This window comes from Pinus tabuliformis, chromosome 1_2 (genome assembly GCF_031772625.1).
Source record: "Pinus tabuliformis cultivar Carrire ecotype Pingquan chromosome 1_2, CPIR1, whole genome shotgun sequence".
Taxonomy (NCBI): domain Eukaryota; kingdom Viridiplantae; phylum Streptophyta; class Pinopsida; order Pinales; family Pinaceae; genus Pinus; species Pinus tabuliformis.
The window spans coordinates 642,494,479-642,517,102 of NC_142298.1; the positions used below are offsets into that span (position 1 = coordinate 642,494,479).

The window sequence follows — 22,624 nt, forward strand, 5'->3', positions numbered from 1 at the left end:
ACATTAACAAGAAATACAAATGCATGTGCAAAATTGGTGTGGAATGAGGGAAGTGTAGAGGGATATTTTAATTGTACTGCATTTTGATATTAGTATATTTTGCACAAGAGAATTCTTATTTTGTTATTAATAGATTTTGTGGAATGCGGAAGTGCATACAATGAAAGCTCGAGAACCTTTTGCACACAATGGAAAATGTTTTCCGAAGGTAGCATTTTTTCCAACATTTATTTCTGAACAAATGCTTAGTGTCCATGATATATGGGACCCACATTTATAATATTAGTTTCAAATGTCAATGGCTAATGGAAGGGAATTGTTGGGTCCGAAAGTGGTTGTGTCGACGATGACGTTGTGTGGAGATGGTTGTGTGTGAGAGATTTTAGTTCATAAATGGATTTTTTAACTGTCCAACTATTATTAAAAGAAGAAAAGGGGAAAGGAAGGGAATGCCCCATGTGGGAAACCCAAGGAAAATAATACATTTCCACTCATCACCAAATTGTCAGTTGACATATTGCATGGTGATATGAATTGAAAGTGGCATCCACCCATGGTGTTTATCCACCCATGGTATTGTAATCAAATTATGGTATTTATCCACCTATAGAGTTTACCCATGGTATTCATTCACCTATAGAATTTACCCATGGTATTTTAAGTGGCATCCACCCGTGGTATTGTAAGTGGCATCCACCCATGGTATTCATTCACCCATGGTATTTACCCACCCATGGAATTTACATGTGGTATTGTAACTAGAAAATAACTATAAGTAACAAGTCACATTTTGCAAAAAGAAATATTGTCCACCATAATGGTGTTTTTATAACAATTTTGTATTTTAATAAAAAGTTTCTTGGTGGTTTTTTCTCATCTTTTTATAGCAATTCAATTTTTTAGAACTTGGGGGCTTGGCCCCATGATCCGAGTCAATGGTATTAGGGAAGGTTATGGCTCCATGGGAATGAGGGTTTGAAGTGCAATGATGGATGAAACACAAAGCAACAATCTTCAACAAACTTCATACAAGTCCTACGACCTCCACATATAATTTCAGAAGGTAAAAAAAATAGCTCGTTTGAAAAGATTTTCTGTTAGCTTAAATAGTTTTTTTTAGAAAATGATTTTGTTTCCCGGCTTGAGAGATATGAGCAATTGAAGTTACATATGTCTGTATTGTTGCGCAAACGTGCATAGTATGAGTTTTAGGAATCTTTCTCTCACTCCACAGGTCATCAATGTTCAAGTGTCTTATATCAATGGAAATATATCTTCAATACCTCAAATAGGACTTTGACAGAATTTCATTTGATCACATGTAGCATAAGTTATCAGCAAAGTTGCAGTAAGAGATTTATAACTCAAAAACAAACAAAATAATGTGAAAGAAGCCTTTGCAACATCTCATTGGATAGGATAATATATTATACAAGCCACCATACTTTTACTAAGCAGATTGACAAACATCATGGTTATGGACCACCCACAAAGCCAAGGTTATGAGTGAACCGCACAACACCCTTGTCATTGAAGTCTATTTGTTAGGCCTCATACTGTTAGTATCACAGTTGGTCATAAGGATTACAATGTATCTCTATCTTCATAAAATCATTTGTCACGATTATGGGTCATCCACAAACTCATGCTTCATCGAAGTCTATTTGCTAGGATGCACATTGTTAGCATTACAGTTGGTCATAAGCATTATAGTGTATCTCTATCCTCGTATCTTCATTCATCACGGTTATGAGTTAATAACACAATGGCCCCCCTTCAGTGGCTCTTCATATTCAACAAAGGCTTCTCAAGAGGGAACTTCACGCAATGGGGACCATTGCTTCTTAATGAAGGAATAATGATCTAAATGGAAAGCGACATCCACCCATGGTATTTATCCACCCATATTATTTATGCACCAATGGTATTGTAAGTGGCGTCCACCCATGATGTTCATTCACCCATGGTATTTGTCCATTGTATTGTAAGTGGCATCCACCCATGGAATTTACACATGGTATTGTAAGTGACACTCACTCATGGTATTCATTCACCCATGATATTTACTCACCCATGGAATTTAATTGTGGTATTATGACTAAAACATAGCTATAAGTAACAAGTCACATTTTTTAAAAGGACAAATTGTCCACCATAATGTAGCTTTTACAGTTATTCTCCATTTTAATAGAAAGTTTGTTAGTTCTCATCCTTTTCTGGCATTTCAATTTTTCTGACTCATTTTAATAAAAAGTTTCTTAGTTCTTATCCTTTTCTAGCATTTCAATTTTTCTGACCTTGGTGGCCTCCCCCAATGATCTGGATCACATGGTGTCACAGTGGCTACAATGTTGGATCCAGTTCAATTCATGGGCTAAAATTAAGTAGATTAAAAGTAAGTAGATTCATAGTGATAGCATAATAAAGAAAATGCACAGAAAGAGATTAGAAAGATATGTAACCATACCATCTATGATAAACAACTATTAATGGATGTGATGAATAAATTTAAGAAGAAAAGCTAGCAACATGGTTCACCAAGAAAAATCCACATTCCCAAATAAATGCATTTATAGAACATTTGATGTTGCAAAACAAAGAAGATTTCAACAAAAAGTGACATTGAATTTTGATCAGGCCTGGAAATTTTCAGCATGTATTTTACAGTTGGTGAAAATTTTTGCACGTGAAATCTAACGTCTAAAATATATTGAGGTCTCGTCATTCTGACGTTTAATTAAAAATACAAACCATAAAAATCTATTGTACTGGAATTTACTAGTCCCCAAAATTATTTATTATAACTAAGGTTGAGTTTACAAAAATCTAATCATGGGTGATCCAATTGGATTGCTCTGTACCTACGGAGTCTGGACTAGAGGGCTATGACAGGGCTATGGCTAGCGTGCTATATTATTTCAAGATTTGGTTGTTGAGAAATAATGGAACATTATGGGCATTCTTTGAAGATCTGGTTGTTGAGAATTAATGGAAAATTATGGGCATTCGGCAATGGGGACTACAGGGCTATGGCACGCTGTACAACTGGATAGGGTGCTCTATTCTTTCAAGATCTGGTTGTTGATGACATAATTTAATGACCTATTTACTAGCATTGGATTTCACTCTCTTGCGAAACAATTTTAGAATTTACCAGGGTCTAGTTACCACTTTCTCCATTAGAATTTACGAGGGTCCAGTTACCACTTTAGCCTTTGGCATCTAACCATATGTGGTTTGATGAATTATGTGTTTTATGGTCTTACATTTTCCTCTGTGATTGTTCTTTCTTGCTAATTGGGAAAAGCTGCAATCTTTTAATTTACACTACTGCACTGTTGAATTTGTTTTTACACTATTGCAGTGTGTGTTGAAACCTCAAAAATGCTTACAAGTTATGTAAAATTTGATATGGTATACAGCCCTGGGAAATTTTGAAGTAAATGTAAAATTTGATATGGTATACAGCCCTGGGGAAATTTTGAAGTAAATTATGGTGTGGTTGTTTTGATTTTGTTTTTATCCTGGAGTGTTGAATTTGTGAGCCTTCAAAACTGCTAGACTCGTGGTATGTACTCTTTATTTATTGCTAGACTCGTGGTATGTACTCTTTATTTATTGATGTCATTAGTTTGTTGTAAAACCTGAAAAATACTTCTTTTTTTTTTTTTGAGGGAGGAACGGGAGCGCGCGGAGCTGGATCGCGGGAGCGCTGAAGATTTGTGAGCAGCTGCAGCTTCGTCGCCTCGGCCTGGGCCGCGAGGCCTGTTCTGGGGCCTGGCTTCCGCCATGGCCCATTCAGATCCATCTTCTGGGGATGCAGAGAAAGCTTTCTCTGATCTGGTAAAGTCTCTGCCCCCCGTCCGTCCGAAACCAGCAACTTCAAAATTTGTCAAGAAACTTGATATTCTCCAAGAAGTTCAGTTACCTCCTTCTCTCCCTCGAATGGCAGCTTTATCTTTAGCAGAAAAAGGACTCATAGGGCAGTTTACAGGCTTATGGCCTTCACCAAAGACAGTCCAGAGATGGGTGGAAAGAAACTGGTCTGATAAAACACAAGGAAAGATTTCGATTCGATTTTGTGGTAAAGGCTATTATACCTTTCACTTTGAAACCAAGGCAGACAAGGATCTGATATTCAGGAACGGGCCCTATTTTATGGACTCTCGAGGGTTATATCTGAACAAGTGGACTCCTGACTTCGACCCTGAACTAGATATTCCTAATGCGGTTCCGGTTTGGGTCCGTCTTCCCCATCTCCCCCTGCATTGTTGGGGAGATGACTCGGTAAAAGCAATAGGGAATGCAGTAGGTAAGTACATTGACAGAAGCGAGCCTAAAGATAACATGCAAGCCTGTGCAAGGATTTGCGTAGAAGTGGATCTCGGGAAAGGCCTGCCAGAAGCCATCAAGCTGAAGGTGGATGACTGGAGCTACATACAGCAGCTGGACTACGAGCAAATACCCTTTAAATGTAAGGTATGTCACGAATATGGCCACTTTGCCAATAGATGCTCTAAAATTACTAATCTTGAATCTGAAGACCAAGGAGAACAATGGGAAACTGTGAAAAAAAAGAAAGTAGCACCTCCGTCAAAACAAGATCCACTTTCTGAACAACCGGGCTCTTCCTCCCCCCGCCCCACCTCTCCTTCTTTCAATCCTCCTGGACCTTCCCTTGAATCCTCTTTCCCCTCTTCCTCCAACCCTTTCCTTATTTTATCCTCTGATGATCCTCAGACTGATCAGCCCTCTCCGGATCTGACCGAACCTCCTTTGATTTCTTCGACTCCCTCTCAGCCCCTCATTGATCCTCCCCCCCCCAGAACCACCAGAAGCTCTTCAAAAGACATTGGCGCCCCCAGCGATATCCACAAGAAACCGGGACCAGGAAGAAAGTCAGCCAAGCAGCATCGGGAAGAAAGCACGCAAAAGGACATAGCGCTAGGGATCCAAACCCCTATGGACTCCTTCATTACAGGTTCTCAAGAAAAAGAAACAGCAGGCAAAGACCATGAGAGGCGAGCACCTCTTCGCTCGAACGTCTCATGATGAAGCTTTTATCTTGGAACAGCAGGGGTATGGGGCACCCCTCCAAATCAGCTGCCCTACGAGATCTTCTTCAAACAGAAAGACCTGAAATTGTTCTGATACAGGAAACCAAGCAAAGTCAGAGCGAAATGCAAATAATTATAGATGCCCAAAAAAACTTTTCAGGGGCCAGTAGCAACTCCAGAGGAGCCTCTGGAGGAATCACAACCATGTGGAATAAGCAGTACTGGGACTGCAAATCTTCTGTCCTCAATCAAAATTGGGTTAGGACCAACCTTAGTAACAAGGAAGAGAGCTGTGACTTCATCATTTATAATGTCTATATCCCCATTCATTACCGGGAAAAGGAACAGTGCTGGAAGGAATTGAAGGAAGAAATAGACAACGAGCAGAACTCAAATGTTATTCTAGCTGGAGACTTCAATTTAATCCTCCATGCGAACGAGAAAAGAGGGGGCAACTTCACATCCGATCCCTTCAGAAGACAGATGGAAGTGATAATGTCCGAACATGAACTGATGGATATCATCCCAAAAAATAGGAAATATACCTGGAACAATAGAAGGTTGGGGCCAGGCAACATTATGGAAAGATTGGACAGAATTTTGGTTAATGTCTCCCTCCTTTCTTCCTTTGCTGCAGGCCACACCAAAATTCTCAGTGCCACAGCCTCAGACCACTTTCCCATTCTCTTAACGCTGGACTCCCATTCTCATTTGGGACCAATCCCGTTCAGGTACAATCCTTTGTGGAGAGACAACGCTGAGGCCGAAGCTATCATAGAAGCAACTTGGAAGCACCACGTTGAAGGCTCTCCAAGCCATATTTGGGAAACAAAACTTAGAAACACAAGGAGAGCTCTCAAGGATTGGGCAAAAGTCAGCTATCAAGAGCCAGAAAAAATAAGGAAAAAAATACAGCAGGACTTGGAAGAGATCCATAAACAAATAGAGGACCATGGATTCACTCACCAGCTGAAAAGTAAAGAATGGGAAGCTCAGGGGCAACTAATTCAAATCAAGAGAGCGGAAGAGATCAAGTGGAGAATCAAATCAAGAGAATTATGGCTGAAGGAAGGTGATAAAAATACGGCATACTTCCATAAGCAGGCCACTGCCAGAAAAACAAGGAACAATGTAAACACTATAATTGATAGCCAAGGCAGTCAGCATAATGACCAAGAATCCATCAAACGAGCTGCCTTCCTCCATTACAAAAGCCTCCTCACGGAAAATCAAGGAGATGCCGACTATTCGGCGCTTCTACAGCATCTACCGGAAAAAATCTCTCCTGAGGAGAATGACAGCTTAAATAGTGAAATAACAGAGGAGGAAATCAGAAAAGCTATCTGGACTTTACAACCAGACAAGTCACCAGGCCCAGACGGGTTCCCGATAAATTTTTACAGGGATTATTGGCATTTGATAAAAAAAGACCTTGTTAAAATGATGAAGGGAATCCAAAGAAAAAGGAAAATGGGGGGCTTCACAAACTCAACGTTCCTCGCCCTCATTCCTAAAGAAAATCGCCCCACTTCCTTCTCCAGATTTCGACCTATTTCATTGTGTAACACTTCTTATAAGATCTTTACAAAAATTATAGCAGCTAGACTTCAACCCCTCCTCCCTTCCCTTATATCCGAAAATCAAGGAGGCTTCATGTCTAACAGGCAAATTCATGACACCATCACCTTGGTCCAAGAAGCGATTCACTCCAGCACATCAAGGCAAGAGAAAGGTTTCGTTCTTAAGCTTGACTTAGCCAATGCATTTGATCGAGTAAGACACTCCTTCTTGTTTGCTGTCTTGAGGAAAATGGGATTCAATTCTGCCTTCATCAGCATCATTGCCGCTTGCATCTCTGGTCCCTGGATTTCGCCTCTTATAAATGGGCGCCCTTGTGAAGCATTTCAATCTTCAAGAGGGTTAAGGCAAGGTTGCCCTCTTTCCCCTTATCTTTTCATTATGATGGATGAATCATTTAGCAGCACCTTAGATCACAACAGAAGAGTTGGCCTCATCTCGGGTATCAAGTTTGGAAACGGAGTGAAGAACATCAATCACTCACAATTTGCTGACGACACTCTGCTCATTGGAGGGGCATCCACGACTATTGCAAGGCGCTTCAAGATCCTCCTCGACCAATTCATGGAGTACTCAGGGGGAGAGGTCAACTTTCAAAAAAGCTGCATCTATGGATGGAATATATCCAATCAAACAGCTCACAGCATAGCTAACATTTTTGGAGTTGCCTACAAAGCAACCTGGGAACACTTCACCTACCTTGGGATGCCGGTCACCATGGGCTCTCTAAAAGCCACTACCTGGAATGAAATAATAGACAAAGTTAAAAGGAAGGTCCAGCAATGGGGAACTCAGTGGCTTAACCCAGCAGGCAGATTAATTTTGCTCAAATCAGGTATCTCCTCCTTACCTCTATATCGATTCACTCTTTACCAAGCTCCTGCCACTTTTTACTATAAGCTGGAAACTGTCCTCCGCAACTTTTTATGGCAAGGAGGGAAAAAAGAAAAAAATAGATTCAATTTGGTCAATTGGAAAAGCGTAATTCAATCTCAAGATAGAGGTGGACTGGGAATTAGAGCCCCTAAAATTCTAAACCTCGCTTTCGGGATCAAAATGGCTTGGAGATTAATCAATGAACCAAAAGCCTGGTGGAAACAGGTCATTGAATGCAAATATCTCTCCGACAAAAGGCAAAGACTTCTTGAAATTGATATCCCCAGTAGAGATTCTACTAAAATTTGGCACCTCTGTAAGAAAGCAATTCCCATTCTCAATCAAAACACCTCAAAGATCCCGGGGGGAGGGAACAGTATCAATTATGCCACTGATAAGATAATGGGTCTCCAACCTCTAAACACAGTCGAAGAAGCCATTCCCTTCATCCTCCATCTTAATAGCAAAGGCATTCAGAGGCTCGATCAAATATCAAAATGGGATGCTGATACAGGAGCCTGGATTAGTTGGGAATTTCCAGTTATCCCCTCAAATCTAGAATTAAGCTTCCAAGCCCTTCATAAAAACCTTCAGAACAGAGCACCCATTAAAAAAGGAGCAGCAGATGGATTTCGATGGGACCCCACGGGCTCAAGCTACACCATCAAGTCCGGCTATCAATTCATCTGCAACAGCACTTATCAGACTCCTATCTGGAATCAATGGAGAACAATATGGAAATCTGAGGCCATCCCCAAGGTTAAATTTTTCATATGGCTGCTGTTAAAAGGCAAAGTCCTCACTTCTGAAAATTTAAGAAAGAGAGGGATACATGGACCTTCAATTTGCCCCAATTGCTGCTCAGCAGAGGAAACCATCCACCACCTATTCCTTGATTGTCCCTTTGCGAAGAAATGCTGGATCAACTTGTCCAACTTGGGCAACATAACATGGCAACCTCATCAGAACATTGCAGAGGCAATTCAAGAATGGAGAAGGAACTGCCCATGGAAAGATAAAAGGAGTAAGATTGTCAAAAGAACTTGGGATATCATACCTCACAATCTACTATGGAAAATTTGGCTCACAAGAAATAAAAAAATCTTCCAAAACAAAGAGAGTAATGTACGGATGACATGCAACAAGGCTCACCTCTTGGCGCAGGAGACAATTGCTGCAAAACACATAGGGAAAATCAAAGCAGCGGATTACTCAGTTGAGGAGAGGTCAATTATCAGGCATATTCTAGGCCGTCCAGGACATCAACAGGGTACTCAGAGAACTGATAGACAGCATCAAGACCAGACCAGGGAGTGGGAAATCAGACTTCCAACCCAGGACTATAAGAGGTGGATCCAGAGTGGCAATTGTCCAATTTTATACTTTGATGGTGCCTCAAAGTCCAACCCAGGACCAGCAGGCGCGGGAGGAGTTATTCTAGATGAATCAGGAGAAGAAATCTGCAACTATGAATGGAGCCTGGGAAATAAAACAAACAATAACGCAGAGGCCTTAGCTCTCTATCAAGGGTTGTTGCAATTAAAAAACCTGGGGGTTAGAAAAGCATTAGTATTTGGAGACTCTTCTATAATCATTGGCCTCATGAATCACAACCAGAGATCACCAAACAGCAGCCTTCAGCAACATATTCGTCGCATCAAACTCCTCCTCAAATACTTTGAAAACATCAGACTCTACCATATCCTTCGCACGCTCAATGTGGAAGCTGATAGGCATGCGAATAACGCAGTTGGAAAACAGGAAGGTGCGTTGAGGCACAACAACAGAGATACCTTCCAACCTCTGCCATGACACAGGCAAATCCTGACATTGCCCAGATTCGCAGGTCCATCAAGCGTGTGAAGGGCATGGCATCAACAGCATCAGGACATTTTGCAGAAAGCACGAAATGCACAAGTAGTCTCATCCAAGCACCGATTCAAAGAATAATCTACTTCCCAAGGAAAGCCAATCAACTCAGTGACGGCCGGAAGATCGAATACACTGCATCAGCAGATCGCCTACGAGATTTAGGAAAATATCTCATCACAACCGAGGATCCGGCTCCTGTAAGGCACCCAGGCTATCGTTGGCTTCACTCCATAAATACGGGCAGAGGCAAGCCAAGATTTGTCATTCACTGCTTTGCGAAAGAGCAGCTACTCTGGCTTGATGAAGGCGCTCTCGTTCAGAGTCGAAGAAAAAATCAGTCTCTGGTATTGCCTCCTCCTGCTTTGTTTATCTTTCCACTAATCTCTGTCGTGGTGTTTTTCAGGAGTAGTCTCTGCGGGGTGGCTAGTCTAGCCGTTCCTCCCTCTCTTCACTCTCTGCTTTTTTCTCATTGCCTCTGCCAGCCGCCTTCCATCTTCTACTCTTGCCCCTTCAGCAAGTTTTCCTCTGTTTCATTCTCCCTCATCATCAGCATTCTTCCTCCTGGCTTGCGCGCCATCGCCCTGACCCTTTTATACTTCTCCCTTGTCGCTCAGAAAGCGGGATCTGCTGTCTCCCCTGACAGTGTCTTCAATTTCCGTCTGCAAGATATCTCCAATATCTCCATAATCTTTCCCGCCTTCTGGACCCTTTTCCCTTTTTGCATCCTCCTCTCCATGGCGCGCAGTGAGGACTGTCTGCACTGTGCTGACCTTCAATTTGAGCTGGAAGAAATAAGGACCCAGCAGTCACTGATAGAGGAAAAACAGGGTCTGCTTGCTGCAAGGTTAGAAGAGCATGACAGGCGTCTTGATGAGCACAGTAGGAGACTTTTTGAACAGGACCGCATAAACACGGAGAAGTATAAAGCAGAAATCCAGCTTTTCATGCACAGGGTCTCCTCTCTCCGAGATCAATTCGAGAAGCTCTCAAATCGCTGTGGCCATGTTGAGGAATCGCTCGACACTCTGAAATCCTGGCTGGAAAAGCACCCCATCGCCACTAGCTCCTCCAGCGCAAATCATGGAGCCAAAGATGAGAATCCAGAAGAATCAACAGCAAGACACATTCAACACATAATGATTGACTGAATGAAAATCAAATGTATCTTTTTGTTATCCTCCTTTATTAGAATCTATACTAGTGCCATCTCTAGCAGTAGTAGGGAAAAAAGTAGCCTAAGGATCAAGGGGGCAGCCTCATTTTGTAAACCCCTTGTCTACTCTCAATCTGCGAACTTTATGTACAAAGAGGGATTTAGACCCTCGTTTTTTTCAGAATATAATACATAGCAACCGACTTTTTCAAAAAAAAAAAACCTGAAAAATACTTACAATTTATGTAAAATTTGATATGGTATACAACCCCTCAGGAAATTTTGAAGTAAATTAAGGTGTGGTTGCTTTTGAATTAGTTTTTACCCCAAGTAAATTAAGGCGTGGTTTCTTTTGAATTTATTTTTACTCTACTGCAGTGTTGAATTTGTTAGCCTCTGAATATGACATGATTTCTCGTTCAAAACTACTAAATTGGTGATACTAGTGGTATCAACCTTTGAGGTATGTACTCTTTATTTATTGTAAAACCTAAAAAATACATACAAGTTATGTCAAATTTGATATGGTATACAGTCCCTCAGGAAATTTTGAAGTAAGTTAAAGCGTGGTTGCTTTATTTACTTATGTAGTTAGTTATTGTAAAACTTGAAAAATACTTACAAGTTATACGTAAATTTTGATATGGTATACAACCCTTCACGAAATTTTGAAGTAAATTAAGGCGTGATTTTTTCCAACCAGCTTAGGGAGCCCCCAAGGAAATTTTGAGGTAAATTAAGACGTGATTTCTTCCAACCAGGCTGGCGAGCAGCTAATCTATTATGTGTTTTGTAGTTTTATGTTATTTGGTAATTTTCGGAAGTTGAGGATTTTGAATTTTCAAAATTGCAGTGGATAGATCAAAATAGGTTTAATGTTATTTGGTAGTTTTCTAGAATGGGAAGTTGAAGATTTTGAATTTTCAAAATTAGAATATATAAAAGGTTTCTAAGATATTAGATTTATTTATGAACCAAAATTTTAAAAACATTTTCTTTGATTTCTCTCAAATTTTTTGCATGATGTTCTCGCAATTGTTTTAAGAAGATTTTTAGGTTTACAACCTTGTTAAATAAGGAACTTCATAACTAAGGAGCCTGCCCAAGACTTAGTAATATATCCAAATTCATGGTATGTTAAATCTATTTATTTTGTTTGTTGACTTCTATAATGCTAGATTTGTTTGAGTATAGTAGTGAGGTGCACAACAATAAATGACTTCTCCTAAAATCCTCATGATTGATTAAAAACTAATTGTTGTGTTGTATTTTTATTTTTATTTAATTAATTTTAAAAAATGAAAACCAAATATTTGTTTTCTATTTTTAGTGAGGCATCTTATTTTTTTGGATCTGGAAATTATAATAAAAATAGTTTGAAAACTAACTAATGTCAGTTGTATTTTTATTTTTATTTACTTAAGTTAAAAAAATGGAAAACAAATATTTCTTTTTAATTTTAATCAAACTCATTCTATTTTTTTGGATCTAGAAATTGTAATAAAAATAGAATTCGAGTATTTTAGTGAGGGGAGATTGAAAAATTTCATATATAATATATGTATAGACTAGAATAAGTTAAAAATAATGTTTCCAGCTGGACAAATGTATATACTTATAGACCAAAATATGCTAAAAATAATGTTTCGGGGTTAAATGTTTGAACATTTTGTCCTCTGTACATTGTTGCAGATGTGTTGTTATGGTAAAACTACATAAAATATTACAGAAAAATGAAAAATGTGCGCGATTACATAAAATATTACACAAGAATGAAAAATTTGTTAATTGTTAATGGTTAAATTTGTTAATGTGATCTCATAGAAAAATATTGCTTGATAATCATAATAATGAATTTCACTTGTATTGGTTAGGGATTATTCATTTTTAGAATAATATCGAAAATTAAGCATTCATTCCTCATTAAAGGCGGTAAATAATAAAGCTATTATAAAGGGATATGTTGTAATTTTTGTAAAATTTATTATTTAGGATTGAAAATGCTTTTTACATTTTAAAATAATTCCCTGTAGCTGTTCCCTTTGAAATCCAAGAATTCTGGTAATGTTTCTCTGAATAGCAATATTAGTGTTAAAGAAAAAATCTTTGGACTTGTTGAGGCTTACCTCTGTGCCTGTTGCCATAACAAAGTCATTTAAGATGTTTTTGATTGCTCTAGCTTCCCTAACTGTGGGTATGCCCTGCAACATTGTATCATCCACAAATTGTTGATGAGTGTATGCCTCTCCATCCGTGGTAAGTTTGATACCTTGAATTCATCCTTCAGCATTTGCCATTTTGAACGCTCTACCTAGCCCTTCCATCATGAGGACGAAGAGGAACGGTGACAGAAAATCGCCTTGTCTGAGTCTTCTGGAGGGTGTGAAGGTCCTAGATGGAGCTCCATTGAGTAGTATGGAAAGATTGGTCGTGGTAACTAATGCCATCACCCACCTTATGTAATTCTGGTCAAAACCATAGGCTTTTACAATTGCTCTTATGTAAGACCAACTTAATTTGTCATAGGCTTTCCCTTGGTCCAATTAAATGATCATACCAGCTTGTTTGTTACTTTTGAGAGAGTGTACCACCTCATGAGCTTGGATGATATTGTTGAGGATCTATCTTCCCTCCACATAGCCTGTTTGCTCCTCTAGGATGAGAAAGGGTAGAAGTGGTTTGAATCGATTGGCTATTACTTTGGAAATAATTTTATACACCACATTAAATAAGGCTATGGGCCGAAAACCCTCTGGATTCATGGCATTTTCCTCCTTTGGGATAAGAGCTATGAAGGATGCAGTCAGAGCCTTCAGTACCTTTTGGGATCTTCTTGAGTCTTCCACAACCTCGAGGATGACATGTTTGACAGTTTCCCAGCAGGCTTTGAAGAAGTTTACATTGAATCCATCCGGGCGTGGTGCTTTTCCATTCTGCATTTCATTAATCACTTCACTAACCTCCTCTTCCAATACTTTCTTGTTGAGATTATGGTTGTCTTCTCTGGTAACCAGCTGAGGGATATACTGAATAAAATGGTCACTGAACCTAGATCTATCCGCCAATGGCTCCTTTGCAATATTGCAGAAGTGCTGTACCAGGACCGATTCCATATCATTGTGAGATACAAGCTCTATACCTTGAGAATCTTTGATCTTAGTGATTCTATTGTGTGCCCTGTGAGCCATAGTGGATTTGTGGAAGAATTTTGTATTTCTTTCTCCCTCTCTAATCCATTGTATCCTTGATTTCTGCCTCCAAAAAATTTCCTCTTGTAAGCATCGATCCTCCCATTCTTCCTGCAGAGAGTCAGTTAGTTTTTGCTGCTCTTCGGTGAAGCCATCTGTGATGTTGATCTGATTGATCTCTTGGAGCTTCTGCTCAGTTTCTCTTTTGGCTTTGAAGATATCTCCAAATTCCTTTTTGTTCCAAGCTTTAAGACGAGATTTGATATGTTTAAGTTTCTGTTGGAGCATGAACATTTTTGTACCCTGAATATTCAGCTCCTCTCTCCACCATTTATCAATGTTACTAGTGAATTTAGGGTGTGAGAGCCAGGCATTTTCAAACCTGAAAGGTCTGTTTCTTGGTGTGCCCATGAAGGTTGTTTCCAGCTGTACAAGCCAATGATCCGATCCTCCAAAGGGCAGAATGGAGGTTGTCATGCTGGGTTTTGTGAGAAGGAGGTCCTCTGAAATAATAAATCTATCAAGTTTGGAAGCAACTTGAGAAGCCCCTCCCCTTTTGTTGTTCCAAGTGAAGGTTCCATTAATTTTTTCAGTGTCCACTAGTCCCATGTTCATAATGAAGTTCTGAAAGGCCATGGAGTCTCTGTCTAGCTATCTAGTGCCTCCTTTTTTTCTGAAATAGATCTTATCATATTGAAATCTGCCGCAACGATCCAGGGAAAAATGGGATGTCTTGCTCTTAAATCCTCCAGGGAGGTGAGAAGCTTGAGTTTTTCTGCTTGATTTTGAGGTCCATAGACATTTGTAATCATGTATATCTCCTTATCCCCTATAGGTTGAAATATCAATGAGAGGTACTTCTTGGATGTTTTAGCATCCAGGATTCCAAATTTCTATGGATCCCACAACGTGAGAATTCCCCCCGCCAAGTTATCAGCCTTAACCTCTAAATACTCATATTTGATTAACCACTTATTATGAATATTCCTTATCTTGTCCATCGAACATTTTGTCTCCTGAATAAAAACCATGTCTGGTTTTTCTTCTTTCATTCTGTTACGAAGATTTCTTTGTTTCCTTCTATTCCCAATGCCTCTAATGTTCCAGGTTGTAAGCTTCATTAAGAAAGGTTAGTAAAGGAATAACTGGTAAGATCTCTCATCTTACCTGAGTTAATCAATAGTTTTCCACATTCGTTTAGCAACTCATTCTGTCTCTTTCTTCCTCTTTTCCTACCTAAGTTCTTTGGAGATTGTGACTGTAAATTCTCCATCATCTTGACCCTAGTTGGCTCCTGGTTTTCATGATTTATTTTGACTCTAGCTCCCTTTGCTTGTGACCTCCATAGAAAGAGCTGTTGTACCCTGTCATAATCCTCTTTTGGCAGAGAGTCCACACCTATGTTTCTTCCTTGTTCCAGAAATTTCTCTAGATCTAGATTTTCCTTATCCAGAATCTCATGTAGCTCGTGGTCCTCTGTTCTCACTTAACTTGGAGTCATCTCCTGGTCCCTACTGATCTCCATCAAACTTAGTGTATCATCATCCTTTTGCTAGTTGTTTACTGTGATTTCCTCCATGTTAGTTACCTTATCCACCTCCTTTGTTACATTCTCCATGTCCTGGACTGTCTCCTTGTTCCCCTCTTCTTCCTCCAGGATCTTGAAGCTATTGTGCCTTGTATGTCTGTCCTCATTTACCTTCTTGTGTGGACGTTTTCCCCCTTTCCTTTTGCTCCCAACCTGGGTGAAACCCTCGTGATCTCTCTCCCCAGTGGATTTCTGGTTACCTTCCCTATTGATTATGGGGCAGTCTCTATATAGATGCCCATATTCATGGAATTTGCAACACCTAAATGGTATGTGCTCATAGTCCATAGTCTGCACCCATTTTTCATCATATACTTCTAAAATTATCGCTTCCGGAAGGGATCCAGATAGATTCATTTCCACACATATTTGGGCAAAGGAGGTATATCTTCCTTTCAGAGTTGCCTCTGAGATCTTTAGAAAATGCCCCAGCTTGTTGCCTATGGTTTTCAAAGATTCTGGTAGCCAATAATCCAAAGGAAGGGAGTATAGTCTGATCCACAGCGGTACTGATGTAAATGTTTCACGTTCTAGGACAAAGTTCATCATCCACGGCCGCATGTAGAGTCCCGCCGCAGCATAGAAACAGGGCCCCCCTTCAAACACTTTGTCTTTGTCCTCTAGGCTTGTGAACACTACTGTGAAAAAGCCCTTAGAAACCAGATGTAAATGTATTTCTCCCTTTGACTTCCAATGGCTCCTTATCTAGACGTGTAACGCCCTCTCCGTCGGCCATACCTCCATAAACTTGCATATGATTGCATGTTCCGTCATATGATCCCTATGTGCTTGTATCGCTGGGTCCCTCAATACAACCCTGGGAATAATGCCTGACTTGGGTTTGCAGAACCCAGTTGTTCTTATGGAAGCGGGTCTTTCACTACTCCCTCCATTCTCCTTTTCTTTACTTGCTTCCTGTTGGTTCTCTTCTTGATCTTGAGGTTCACTTCTTCCAGATGTCCCCTGGCTTTGTGCTTCTGAAATCTTCTCCAGAGGTCTTTTGAAATGCTTCTTTCCCACGTCCTTACATCCTTCTGTGACTGCTTGACTGTAGAAGGGAGTAGCACTCCCCCCTGCACTCCCCGCCATGGAACCTTGAGTCCAAAAGCCTATCTTCAACTCCAACCCTACCTTTATTTATTAGGCTTACTTCCTTTATTATTCCCAGAGGACTGATAGACTAGAGACCCAAGTGAAGTATAATTCTCTCATCTTGCGGCAGAGCAGGATATTTAGGAAGGGTCCTCAACAAGCTTCTTATTGTGTCTTTAAGCCGCCTTAGAATTTGATCAATTATGAGTTGGGGCATGCTTGTTTTGTTTTTGAAGATCAGACTCTTGTGCTCCTTCCAAATATTCGAGATGACAAAGCCTACAACCAGAATCCAAGCTTTATTAACAATCTCATTCCCTGAGAAGTTTTTCCTCCAGTTTTTCAGAGTGTTGGATATGCTGAGACTATCCCTATCAGTTTTTCTAAAAATGTAGGCCACCCAATCCCACACCTTTGAAGTGAAAGGACAGAGGTTGAGAAGGTGTTCAATCATCTCCTCATGAGCACCACATAGGTGACATTTGGAAGGCCAAATGAAGCCTTTCTTAAGGAGATTCTCCCAAGTTAAGATCTTCCTTTGATGCACTAGCTAGATGAATAACTTTATTTTCATCCAATGTGGACTTTGCCAAAGTTTCTTCCAGCCTTGATCAGGATTCACAAAGTTAAATCCTGCGACTTCTTGTTTAGCCTCTTTGAGGTTAAAGTTTTCTTTGGTATTCTTTCCCCATCTTAATTGATCTGGTGAGGAAGATACCAGAATCCTTCTATCCTCTAGATCCTGGTTTAGAGCTTCTGCCTTGGTCTTCAATGGGTTTTCATCACTGTATCCTAGATCCTTCCACTTCCTCCATTTTCACTTATTCCTTCCTTGTTCCCAAAAGTCTTTTACCAAAGCCATACTTTTGCTATCTGTGTCAATTTTGAGGGCTGCAAGTTCATCCCTATAAAGGTTGGGTTCTTGTTGCAAGTTGTCCTCCCAAAATCGAGCAAGGTCCCCTGCTCGAATTTCCCAAAAACAATGTTGCTGAACAATACTTTTATTATCCCAGGCAAGGTTCCAAATATGGGAGCCCCTGATTTTCCCTGACATTTTAATGTGATCCTTCTTCTACAGTACTTGGCATCATTTTTTTCCCACAGCTTAGCCCAGGGGGCATTCGGTTCCTTAATCCATCTCCACCAAAGCTTGGCTCCCAAAACTCTGCTAAGGGTCTCAGGATCATGAAGCCATAATCCACCATGGCTCTTGGCTTGCAGATCTTGTCCCAGACTACTAAAGCCCACTTCATTTTCTCTTCCCCTCTGCCCCACAAAATGTCCCTTTGTATGTTTCTTATCTATTGCTTAATACCTTGAGGAGCAGGAAGAGCTGAAAACATGAAAATGGGAATGGCCTACAAGACCGCTTGTGTGAGCACAAGGCGCCCTGCCAAATTTAGTGACCTGCATGTCCATTTTCTGACCTTGTCCTAAAGTTTATTTAGTATTGGCTCCCACACTTTCTTGCTTAGAGGTTTGTCAGTAAGAGGAATGCCAAGATATTTGGATGGTAGCTGTTCCCTTTGAAATCCAAGAATTCTGGTAATGTTTCTCTGAATAGTAATATTAGTGTTAAAGAAAAAATCTTTGGACTTGTTGAGGCTTACCTCTGTGCCTGCTGCCATAACAAAGTCATTTAAGATGTTTTTGATTACTCTAGCTTCCCTGACTGTGGGTATACCCTGCAACATTGTATCATCCACAAATTGTTGATGAGTGTTTACCTCTCCATCCGTGTTAAGTTTGATACCCTGGATTCGTCCTTCAACATTTTCAATTTTGAACGCTCTACCTAGCCCTTCCATCATGAGGATGAAGAGGAACGGTGAGAGCAGATCGCCTTGTCTGAGTCCTTTGGAGGGTGTGAAGGTCCTAGATGGAGCTCCATTGAGCAGTATGGAAAAAATGGTCGTGGTAACTAATGCCATCACCCACCTTTTGCAATTCTGGTCAAAACCATAGGCTTTTATAATTGCTCTTATGTAAGACTAGCTTAATTTATCGTAGGCTTTCTCTAGGTCCAATTAAATGATCATACCAGCTCGTTTGTTGCTATTGAGAGAGTGTACCATCTCATGAGCTTGGATGATATTGTTGAGGATTTATCTTCCCTCCACATTGCCTATTTGCTACTCTGAGATGAGAAAGGGTAGAAGTGGTTTGAATCGGTTGGCTATTACTTTATAAATGATTTTATACACCACATTACATAAGGCTATGGGCCAAAAACCCTTTGGAGTCATGGAATTTTCTTGCTTTGGGATAAGAGCTATGAAGGATGCATTCAGAGCCTTCAGTACCTTTTGGGATCTTCTTGAGTCTTCCACAACCTCGAGGATGTCATGTTTGATAGTTTCCCAGCAGGCTTTGAAGAAGTCTACATTGAATCCATCCGGGCCTGGTGCTTTGCCATTCTGCATTTCATTAATCACTTCACTAACCTCCTCTTCCAATATTGGTTTGTTGAGATTATGGTTGTCCTCTCTGGTAACCAGCTGAGGGATATACTTATAAAATCGTCAATGAACCTAGATCTGTCCTCCAGTGGCTCCTTTGCAATATTGCAGAAGTCTTGTACCAGGATCGATTCCATATCATTGTGTGATACAAGCTCTATACCTTGAGAATCTTTGATCTTAATGATTCTATTGTGTGCCCTGTGAGCCATAGTGGATTTGTGGAAGAATTTTGTATTTCTTTCTCCCTCTCTAATCCATTGTATCCTTGATTTCTTCCTTTCGAAAATTTCCTCTTGTAAGCATCAATCCTCCCATTCTTCTTGCAGAGAGTCAGTTAGGTTTTGCGCTCTTCAGTGAAGTCCTCTGTGATGTTGATCTGATTGATCTCCTGGAGCTTCTGCTCAGTTTCTCTTTTGGCTTTGAAGATATCTCCAAATTCCTTTTTGTTCCAAGCTTTAAGATGAGATTTGATATGTTTAAGTTTCTGTTGGAGCATGAACATTTTTGTACCCTGAATATTCAGCTCCTCTCTCCACCATTTATCAATGTTACTAGTGAATTTAGGGTGTGAGAGCCAGGCATTTTCAAACCTGAAAGGTCTATTTCTTGGTGTGCCCATGAAGGTGGCTTCCAGCTGTACAGGCCAATGATATGATCCTCCAAAGGGCATAATGGAGGTTGTCATGGTGGGTCCTGTGAGAAGGAGGTCCTCTGAAATAATAAATCTATCAAGTTTGGAAGCAACTTGAGAAGCCCCTCCCCTTTTGTTGTTCCAAGTGAAGGTTCCATTAATTGTTTCAGTGTCCACTAGTCCCATGTTCCTAATGAAGTTGTGAAAGGCCATGGAGTCTCTTCCTAGTTGTCTAGTGCCTCCTTTTTTTTCTGAAAGAGATCTTAGCATATCAAAATCTCCTGCAATGATCCAGGGCAGGATGGGATGTCTTGCTCTTAAATCCTCCAGGGAGGTGAGAAGCTTGAGTTTGTCTGCTTGCTTTTGAGGTCCATAGACATTTGTAATCATGTATTTCTCCTTATCCCCTATAGGTTGAAATATCAAGGAGAGGTAGCTCCTGGATGCTTCAGCGTCCAAGATTCAAAATTTCTATGGATCCCACAACGTGAGAATTCCCCCCACCGAGTTATTAGCCTTAACCTCTAAATACTCACATTTTATTAACCACTTATTGTGAATATTCCTTATCTTGTCCATCAAACATTTTGTCTCCTGAATAAAAACCATGTATGGTTTTTCTTCTTTCATTCTGTTACTAAGATTTCTTTGTTTCCTTCTATTCCCAATGCCTCTAATGTTCTAGCTTGTAAGCTTAATTAAGAGAGGTTAGTAAAGGAATAAATGGTAAGATCTTTCATCTTACCTGAGTTAATCAATAGTTTTCCACATTCATTCAGTAGCTCATTCTGTCTCTTTCTTCCTCTTTTCCTACCTAAGTTCTTTGGAGATTGTGCCTATAAATTCTCCATCATCTTGACCCCAGTTGGCTCTTGGCCATCATGATTTCTTTTGAATCTAGCTCCCTTCGCTTGTGACCTCCATAGAAGGAGTTGTTGTACCCTGTCATAATCCTCTTTTGGCAGGGAATCCACACCTATGTTTTTCCCTTGTTTCGAAAATTTCTCTAGATCTAGATTTTTCTTATCCAGAATCTCCCGTAGCTCGTGGTCCTCTGTTCCCACTTCACTTGGAGCCATCTCCTGGTCCCTACTAATCTCCATCAAACTTGGTGTATCATCTTCCTTTTGCTGGTTGTTTACTGTGATTTCCTCCATGTCAGTTACCTTATCCAGCTCCTTCGTTACATTCTCCATGTCTTGGACTGTCTCCTTGTTCCCCTCTTCTTCCTCCAGGATCTTGAAGTTGTTGTGTCTTGTATGTATATCCTCATTTACCTTCTTGTGTGGACGTTTTTCCCCTTTTCTTTTGCTCCCGACCTTGGTGAAACCTTCGTGATCTCTCTCCCTAGTGGATTTCTGGTTACTTTCCCTATTGATTGTGGGGAAGTCTCTATATAGATGCCCATGTTCATGGCATTTGCAGCACCTAAATGGTATGTGCTCATGGTCCACAGTCTGCACCCATTCTTAATCATATAGTTCTAAAATTATCGCTTCCAGAAGGGCTCCAAATAGATCTTTTTCCGCAAATATTCAGGCAAAGGAGGTATATCTTCCTTTCAGAGTTGGCACTGAGATCTTTAGAGAATGCCCCTGCTTGTTGCCTATGGTTTTCAAAGATTCTAGTAGCCAATAATCTAGAGGAAGGGAGTATAGTCTGATCCACACCGGTACTGATGTAAATGTTTCACGTTCCGGGACAAAGTTCATCATCCATGGCCGCATGTAGAGTCCTGTCGCAGCATAGAAATAGGGCCCCCCTTCAAACACTTTGTCTTTGTCCTCTAGGCTTGTGAACACTACTGTGAAAAAGCCCTTAGAACCCAGATGTAAATGTATTTCTCCCTTTGGCTTCCAATGGCTGCTTATCTGGACATGTAATGCCCTCTCTGTCGGCCATACCCCAATAAACTTGCATATGATTGCATGTTCCGTCATATGATCCCTATGTGCTTGTATCACTGGGTCGTTCAATACAACCCTGGGAATAATGTCTGACTTGGGTTTGCAGAATCCAGTTGTTCTTATGGAAGCAGGTCTTTCACTGCTCCTTCCATTCTCCTTTTCTTTACTTGTTTCCTGTTGGTTCCCTTTCTGATCCTGAGGTTCACTTCTTCCAGATGTCCCCTGGCCTCGTGCTTGTGAAATCTTCTCCAGAGGTTTCTTGAAATGCTTCTTTCCCACGTCCTTACTTCCTTCTATGACTGCTTGATTGTAGGAGGGAGCAGCACTCCCCCCTGTGCTCCCCACCATGGAACCCTGAGTCCAAAACCCTATCTTCAACTCCAACCCTACCTTCTTAGAGCTGCCCACAACCCCATCTTTGAATCACATGGACAATTAAGAGGATGTTGATGGTTAAAGAAATTTTCAATTAATTAAGAGGATGTGGATGTTTAAAGAAATTTTCTGTTGTAACTAAATCTCTTAGGAAAATAATATTTTTTATTTAAATAGTAAGAGTTAATTGTTAGTTAAAATTATTTTAAATCAAAATGTTTTTAAGAAATTAGTAAGACAGTTAATTAATTGTTAGTTCAAATTATTTTAAATCACAATATTTTTAGGCAATAATTTTTAGAAAATATTAATATTAAACCAATCTAAATTATATTTAAAAATTATTTAATAATAAAAAACCAAATAATTAGTTTAGTCATTTCTAGTCGTATCTAACATTTATTTAATAATAAAAGAAACAACAATTAACTGCTAGTTTAAATGGTTTCTAATAAAAATGTTTTAAAAATTTAATATTTTAGGAAATTTATTTAATAATTAATGAAAAAGCAATAATGAACTGTCAATTTAAATTATTCCTTTTGGCTATTTTAGTAAGCACATCAAGTACCACATTGTGGTCCATATCAATCATACTCAACCATGGTCCAATGTGACATTGTGACAAATAGTCTCAATATGAATATTAACCATGGTCAACCATGGTCCAACATCACATTTTGAAAAATATTATCTTGACATTAAAATAAATCATGGTCAACCATTGTCCAATATGAAAATCAACCATTGTCCCATTGTGGCAAATTTTGTTTCAATATGAAAATCACTTATGGCCAACCATATTCCAAAATAAATTTATTATTTATAATTAATAATATAAAAAA

General features: G+C 39.8%; 1 protein-coding gene across 1 annotated transcript; it reads left to right on the forward strand.

Annotated features, from left to right (window-relative positions):
* The first annotated feature begins 3,789 nt into the window (after positions 1–3,789).
* Positions 3,790–9,323, forward strand: LOC149207299 (uncharacterized). The gene is made up of 3 exons (XM_089397999.1): positions 3,790–4,419; positions 5,157–7,470; positions 7,633–9,323. Exons 1-3 carry the CDS (start codon positions 3,790–3,792, stop codon positions 9,321–9,323), a joined length of 4,635 nt encoding a protein of 1,544 aa, XP_089254125.1.
* The last annotated feature ends 13,301 nt before the right edge of the window (positions 9,324–22,624 follow it).

Coding starts and splice junctions, on each gene's coding strand:
- LOC149207299 (XM_089397999.1), top strand. CDS start 3,790: ATGGCCCATTCAGATCCATCTTCTGGGGATGCAGAGAAAGCTTTCTCT. Junction 4,420..5,156: donor CAGAAGCCATCAAGCTGAAG/GTGGATGACTGG, acceptor GTTCTGATACAG/GAAACCAAGCAAAGTCAGAG. Junction 7,471..7,632: donor ATTAATTTTGCTCAAATCAG/GTATCTCCTCCT, acceptor TTCAATCTCAAG/ATAGAGGTGGACTGGGAATT.